This window comes from Gossypium hirsutum, chromosome D07 (assembly GCF_007990345.1).
Source record: "Gossypium hirsutum isolate 1008001.06 chromosome D07, Gossypium_hirsutum_v2.1, whole genome shotgun sequence".
Taxonomy (NCBI): Eukaryota; Viridiplantae; Streptophyta; class Magnoliopsida; order Malvales; family Malvaceae; genus Gossypium; species Gossypium hirsutum.
The window spans coordinates 40,472,157-40,480,557 of NC_053443.1; the positions used below are offsets into that span (position 1 = coordinate 40,472,157).

Genomic DNA, 8,401 nt, shown 5'->3' on the forward strand with positions numbered 1-8,401 from the left:
CACAGATTAAAATTTGTGATGCCATTGAACTTATCAATATCAAACCTTTTTACTGCCATATCTGAATAGCTTGAATACAAAAATCAAACTAGCTCTGATACTAATTTGTTGTGGATAACTCTGTTAAGCAACAGACAAGTAATATAACAAAGAAATTGAAAAGATCGAACACAAATATTTTACGTGTAAAAACCCCTCCAAAGAGGATAAAAAACCACGACTAAGGACAATTTCACTAAAACGGAAAAAAAACAAAGAGTACAAAAGATGGAGATAAAATTAAACCCCAAAACCCGAAATAAGAATCCTCAAAATGTAAACACAAATTGAAAGATTGTAAAAGCTAATACCTAAATGTGTAATGGGTTATTTTTTCTAAGGTGAAAAAATAGCTTATCTATAGGCTAAATTCGTAGACCAAATAGTATTAAAATAACCTACACTAATCAGAGTTTAAGTGGGAAACTAAAATAGAGTATAACTAGGAGAAGAAAGCCGAAAAAATTGCATGACACATTGCCACGTTGTGATGATGTCATCACGACATGGGACGCTAGGTATCGTGTCATCGGGACGACGCCTCTTCCTTCGCCGAGACGTCAAAACCTGTTTCGACCATAATACGAGGCATAACTCCACATATAATGTGATTACACTATTTCAACTAAACACAATATGCAATTAAAATTTCTTATACTTATAAAATTGTATAATTACTATTGTAAATTAGTTTGTGATGTCTAAACATATTAATTTTTTTCTTATCATCTTCAAATTTAGATCAATTAAATTATTAAACTACTTGAAGTGATAGCTTTTAGTAAAACAGATTTTGGTTGATCAAAGAAATCAAGATTTTGATAAATAAAAATAGAAGTAGCTTTTTTAGGAATAAAGATCTTTAACTTAGTTTGGTTTATTCACCGCAAGATTTTTAACTACCTTATTCCACGATTTCGCACGATCAGAAAAATATATATTTTCCGCTCATAAAATATTCCAAGAAAGAAAAAAAATTAAATAACCTAAGTACTAGTATTGTTTTCTAGTGCTTAGGCTAATTATATGTATGCAATAATAGGTAGGCATATTCCGGCACATTAAGTATCTAGCGTTCCATTTACTGTTCAGTACTAGTTTGTTTGTCAATATGAGAACATCCATGTGCATCAACTGAGGTGTTAATAAAAGGCTATGGGCATAGGGTTGTTTTTCTTGCATGCAATGATTTGTTCATCATATCATTGATTAATTGAAGACTGTCATCAAAGGGAGATTATATTATTCTCCATGCATGCATGCAGTAGCACACCGGAGATTCTTATACCTCATGCATGCTTTAAGGTAACGCACATTCTCGCTCTGGACTTGTTTAAACAATCTTCTGTTATCTTTTGTTTGTTTATCCTTTCTAGGTAATTCCTGTGGTTAAAAGTGGATCTTGATGTGATTAAGCCTTGGGCGTGTGATGAGTGATATTTTAGTTGAATATATAGCTTCAAACCTTATCATATATCAAATTTTCCTTCAGTATATTTGTCTATGTTAAAGCTAGATAGCTTAGTGAGTGGATCAGTTGTGTTGATGATGAAGAGCACGCTTACATTACATACATGATGAAAAATAATGGGTAATTGGAGAAGTGTCCAAAAATTTTAGAGAATTACAGTAAAAAATAAGTTCCGAATTCACAATATTAACCCTTCAGTTGATACGGGAACTAAGTTGGATCCTCAAATAATCTCTATTTTTTCTCCTTATCCAAAAAGATAGTAGCAGCAGAAATCTCAAAATAGAAATGAAACATCCAAAAAAGAACACAATTAACCACAGACAAACACAAGAGAAACCTATAAAAAAGCTTCAAAAACTGTCAACCTCACTCTAAACGATGATTATTATCATTTGGCTTTTTTCTTCCATTTCAAAACATTTCAATAATTCTTTCTGACTAAGAATAACAAGCAATACAAATTACTAGGTGCAATAACAAATTATAAACAAAATCAAGCACCACTATTTTAACGAATTGAAGATGGCATGCATATATAATATACATATTTAGCTTTAAAATTTTTCTCTTTGGTATGGGACAATTGATTGCTCCATATTTAACTTACATTTATCTGTTCAGGAAAGATACTAATTATCAAGGCATTAACAGCTGAAGATCCTCTACTTTCATTATATAATTATTGTATCATAAGACAAGAATGAAAATATAGTTTTCAAAAAGAAAAAAAAAATTAAGAAGATGAAGAGATGATGGAAAGCATTAAAGACAGTAGATATACACACTCCATGGAGTATAATACATAGGATAGAGAAAAGGGTAAGGCATCAAATCAAATATGATGTATGAAAAGGCATTTATTGATAGAATTAGTGCAATTACATTTCATATAATCTTTTCTCATCAATCCTCAAATTCAAATGAAAACTTCACCTAGGTAAGGATAACCACATTAAAATATAGAAAAAAAAACTTCTCTTCTAGAAAGACTCTGCATATATATCTAGGTACAGGTTCTGGTTTATTCAAGGCTATGGTTTAGCAGAAAAACTACTCAACATATCCCTCTTGAACTCTATGGCACGTGTAGAAATGATAATCCATAGTTTTATGTTTCGCTATGCTTGAAAGTAGGCATTCTGATAAGCATACACAATATAGAGGGTTTGGGAAACTGTTATGTTTCACACGCATCATCAAAGCAACAATCTAAATAAACATTTCATATATCCCAATACAAGAAGCGGAGGAATGCAACGCCAACCATGCATATATAGTAATCACAAAATTGAACATCTTTAATTTTGAGATTGCATTAAGGAGCTCTATGATCCAATCTTGTCGGTCCTCTATTACTTGGGTTTATGCAACAATGGATTAAAAGACTTTTAGGGTTTCTTACCAACATATACAATCTGGCCAACTTAAAGTATCTGCTAATGGTGTAGCATATATATACTTGTGTGTGTTCTTAGGAATGATTGAAGTTACTCACTCACAGGTAAGGTAATTGCTCCAAAATAGAAATTGTGATCCTCCAATAACAAGTTGGCTCAATTCTGGGGATTCTTAGTGGCTCCACTCTCAGTGACTGACAGGTCCTATATTATAATTAAATCTTTCTCATCATTTGGTCTAAGAAGCAAGATAAGGTGTCGGTAGCAGTTCCAGCTGCCAAAACTTACGATACTTTATCACATAAAAACCATCCACTGAATTCTTACTTCTAATTTAACGCCATTTTTGAGTAGTTGACTCAAAATTAAGGCCAACTTTCTTTACATGATGTCTGCTCATCATCAGATAATCATCAAACAACCAAAAGAAAATGGGGGATCAGAGGGGATGGACTATGCAGGAGAATTGTTGGAATTAAGAACAAATAAATATTGTACATAAACAACATTATATAGAGATGGAAAACTAGATAAACTTTTTCATTAATTTTGAGTTTCTTACCCCATGAGACCCGCAATTCAATTCTTTTTTGCTAAGCCAAAACTAGCCAAGCTACTAGAGCAAAGAACATAGTTCTAAGCAAGAGACCGGCAAATGAGTTTGAGAGATTCAAAAGGAAAGTAAGCATGCAAAGAGTTTTTATTTGCTCTATCAAACCTTAAATCAACAACAAATTAGAACTATAGCTTACACCTCTTCATGCTCATGCACTGCTCAAGTAATTAGTTATTCAATGAAAGGAATGCAGGCCTCTCAGGGTTTGCCATACAGTTGAACTCCTGAAAATTAAGATTGAAATCAATTAATTATATATGAAGTGAGATAATTAAAGGTAAAGAAATGGATTCAATGGCATGTGTCATTGCCGTTGTTGAGGTGTCTTGATGCTTTTCTTGGCGTGTTTGTATGGGGTAATTATGTATCAGGTTCAGAATTACTGCTTACTACTATGGGTGTCTTACTTCTGCATGTCGAAGTTTGCATTTCAGTGTTGTTTAGGTGAGTGCTGATTCTTTTATTTGATGTTGTCTGAGGATACTTATCTTATGCATGGTGTTCTCTGATTTTGTAGTTCTGCTTCGGGATCCTTTTAGTTAATTTAAAAAAAATCAAAGGAAAGAAGGGCCTCATATATATGTTTTCGGATAGTACCTGTTGAGAGATTGACATTAGTTGTTACAGCACAAAGCGTAGAGTGTGCCATTGCACCATTAATATCCCACTTCTGAGACAAATTGGGAAAGCCGTTATTGCCACTGCTGTTGCAGCTTGCATCCTTTGGAGTTGCAAGGTTTTGCTGAAAACCCAAAATTGCAGATGGCTTCAACATCCTTCTGATCACTAGAGATTCCTCGATAACATTGTCTCTTGATGCTGCACTAGGTTCTTCAACTTGATGAGCAACAACCTTAGAAGAAGATGCCATGCTGGAACTGTTGTGGCCATAAGAATGATCTGATTTCTTGGTTGGTTCAAGTTGGGACAAAGACCTTAAGAAATGAGGGCTTGAATCTGGACATATTTTCCACTCATGTCTACTAGTACTACTCCCAGACCCACTGCACATTTTTTTTCGAGTCCTTTCCCTTGCTCTTGCCCTTGCCTTTGCTCTTGACTCTTTTGCAAGCAGAGGGACTGCTGCTTTGTGTAAAATTTTCATCTTTTTATCTTTAGAAACAACACCCTCTAGCTCAAGTAAGTTGCTTTGGAAAGCTGTGCCCTCAAACTCTCCTCCATCGACACCAAGGGCTCCATTCTCAGCTACCATTTCATACTGATCATCAGGGACGAGAGAAAAACTCCTTTGACCCCCGGGACAACCATTCCCATGACGCTTCATCTTTACCAGCTCCCTTATGGCATTGTTCGACTTCCTAAGCAGCCACTCCACGGTTTTGCTTGCTTTGTCAAACCCTAGCATGTCTTGAAGATCAAAGAACTCGCGGGCGATTTCTATGGACAGCCTCACCCTCCTATCTCTCACCCCTTGTGCGGTGCAAATCTTGCTATGTCGATCTTTCTTCACAGCCTTGTTGACGGGAAAACCAAACCCTGGAGGACCACCAAAACCAACCCCATCCTTATTCAAAAGTGCCATGTTAAGTAAAGTGTCGGTCAACTGAGGATTTGCAGGCAACAATGAAGAAGCCGACACCAAATCATGGTGATGATGATGATGATTAAGGAGAATGTCATTAGATTCATGACTTAAAAGAGGAGGAGGAGGAGGAGGAAGAGCTTGGGGATGGTAAGAAGAAGAAGGAAAGTGTAGAAAAGGGTTGATATTGTTATAGTCGTTAGCTGAAGTTGAAAAGAACATTTTTGCATATTACTTTTGGCAATTAGTTTTAGGTGCCTTTACAAATTTAGGAAAAGAATGTGGGGATTGGATCAGTGCAAGAAGAATTTAAACATGGAGTAGGCAATTGAAGGAAACAACTAAAACCCCATTTTTGATCATGATTTTCAGGTTAAATTCTACCCTTGCTGTGCTGTGCTGGGCCTGCCTACGAGTGAGTCGCGAGAGAGTTGTTTCGTCGTGTTTTCGAAACCACAATAACCAAGCATAGCTTAGGTAGCTGCTAGAAATTCTGTGAGAAAAACTGTTCAAACTTTTGGCCAAAAAAGTAGTGAAACTGAATGGGACAACCAAGGCTACAGATATATTATTATTTTTGGTATGGAAAATTATTTGGTGGCAAAGTGAAATTTAAAAACTCGTGAAATGTTGTGATTTGTCCCCAGAGAATATTAAAAAATTTAAAAATAAATTAAAAATGTATGATGTATTAAATTTTATTTATAGAATTCAAAATTTTTATACCGTGGAAAAATATTAATCATTTTAATATTATATTAAATTTATATATAAATAAGTGTTGAGTGCAATAATAAATATATTTTCAAAGAGAAATTTGAGTTAAAACTTTGAAAATGATGTTATTGGAAAGAATAATTATAAATCTCTAAAAAATTAATATTAATTTTATGGTTTGTAAATCAGACATACAGTTATTCTAAAAAATATATAAATGATTATTTATAGTTATTATATTTATAATTGAATAATTAATTATTAAAAGTTTAATGATTTATGTTTTAAATATTTTTTTATAAAATATTAGAAATATAAAACGAAATGTCAATTTATTATTAACTTTTAATATAAAAATTTATGTACTGAAAATATATTAAATATGGCAAATAAGGGTGGGGAGTGCAGGGAGGGGGGAGGGGGGAGGGGGGAGGGGGGACTATAGCAGTCTTTTCATACTTTTAAACCCGTTAATTCAGACCAATCTCCTTAGCTTTCATGTCTTTTCAATGCTTAATTGCCATCAATTATGAAACCAATAGTCACATTTCTTTTTTGTCTATCTTTTTGTTTTGTTTTGTTTTGTTTTTACATTTAAAATCTCTTAATTTTATCATTCAAAAATATATTCCGTTTTCTTTAAAAAAATTTCGGATGAAAAATATGTATCATATTTACAATAAAATTAAATTTTGATATTATACATTTTTCTTTAACTCTTGTGCAAGTCAATGGTACGTTAACGGTAAAGATAGAGGGGATTAAATTATTAAAAATATGTTAATTTTTTTAAAAATTATCGGAATAGGTCGATTTTTGAAATATTTACGAGTATAGACTGATTTAGGGAAAATACTTTTCATTGGAAATGTTTTCGGGGGAAATCCAAACAAAACACTTCCCCTAACGAATACTTTTCCAACGACTATTTTAAATAGTCGTTGTCCCCCCAGGGTAAAAAAATTATAAAAACCCCACCCTTACTCATGTCTCACAAAATTCTCTCAAATTCTCAAACCACTCTCAAAATGTAACACCCCGAACCCGAGACCGTCACCGGAGTCGAACACGAGGTGTTAGCAGACTTTAAACCACTTATAAAAAAAAAATTTCCCAGACACTGCCAATCTGCGTACTAGTCGCTTTAAAAATCATATCTTGCGTTCAGAAACTCGGAATCCAGTTCCGTAAATTTTCCCTGAAACTAGACCCATATGCCCATCTACATATTTTTTTCTAGAATTTTTGGTTGGGCCGATTAGTACAGTTTATTAGTCAAAGTCTCCCATATTACAGGGATCAACTACACTGACCTTTGCGCATTACGACTTGGATATCTCCCTGTACAGGGTTTCAATACGGATTTAGTTTGTTTCTATAGAAACTAGACTCAAAGAGGAATCTATACATATATGGCACGACTCCTAATTATCTCTGGTCAATTTATAATGAATTTCCAAAGTTGAAACAGGGAATCCAGAAACCGTTCTGGCCCTGTCTCACGATAACCTGAATATCTCTTAACATACTGTCCATATGATCGTTTCGTTACTTTCCTATGAAAATAGATTCATCAAGGTTCGTTTACATAATTTATTCACTATTTAATTCCATTCCTACTATTTTTAGTGATTTTCCAAATCTACATCACTGCTGCTGTCAGCATCTGCCTTTAAGGTAGACTTTACCTATTTCATAGTTTCCATGATTCAACTAGCCCTTTTAGCATAAATAGCACAATTTATGATAGTGATTAACCATTCCCATGGCCAATCCTTGTTAAGCATATCCACACCTCTCAATAACCATATCCATACCAAATGATTATAGCATTATACTCAAACATATATAAGCCATTTTCGCATGGCTAACCAAAATTATACAAGTCCAAAGGGTCCATGACCCACAACAAACGGGTAGTCCTATACATGCCATATCCAGAGTTCAACTAAAAGAGTACCAAAAGGGCTTTGATAGTGTGGATGACTTCGACTTCGATGATCCCGAATCCGATATCCGACGAACAAAATCTATAAAACAGAGAGCCAAAGCAACGAGGTAAGCATTTTAAAGTTTAGTAAGTTTCAAGTAATGAAATCGGCTTTGACTAAAGTATTACATTCACATAGCTAAATGGATCACTTTATTAATACACATTCTCATACACATACTTACTTCACACTTCATCAACATATACACACAAGGTATTAACCTATCTAAAAGTCGAAAGTTCGTTAGTCGATTGAACGAATACTATTAAAAACGAATCGACTTTTCCGATGCATACGAACACATACCTTATCGTTTGGGTTTTTCGAGCGTTTTAATTGAATTTATTACAGCACAACACGCTCACCTTCGAACCCCAGTTTCTTCGGAATTTAGCCGGATATAACCACAAGCACAAATGCCTTCGGGTCTTAGCCCGGATATATCAACTCGCACAAATGCCTTCGGTCTTAGCCCGGATAAAATCGCTAGCACAATTGCCTTCGAGTCTTAACCCGGATAAAATCACTAGCACAATTGCCTTCGGGTCTTAAACTTGCACAAATGCCTTCGGGTCTTAGCCCGGATAAAATCACTAGCACAATTGCCTTCGGGACTTAGCCCGG

General features: G+C 34.4%; 1 protein-coding gene across 1 annotated transcript; it reads right to left on the bottom strand.

The window, feature by feature from the left end:
• Window positions 1-3,414: 3,414 nt before the first annotated feature.
• Window positions 3,415-5,604, bottom strand: LOC107956818 (transcription factor CYCLOIDEA). Its single transcript, XM_016892324.2, has 2 exons — window positions 4,124-5,604; window positions 3,415-3,750 (listed from the first exon to the last, which is right to left on the bottom strand). Exons 1-2 carry the CDS (start codon window positions 5,289-5,291, stop codon window positions 3,725-3,727), a joined length of 1,194 nt encoding a protein of 397 aa, XP_016747813.1. The 5' UTR covers window positions 5,292-5,604; the 3' UTR covers window positions 3,415-3,724.
• Window positions 5,605-8,401: the final 2,797 nt, after the last annotated feature.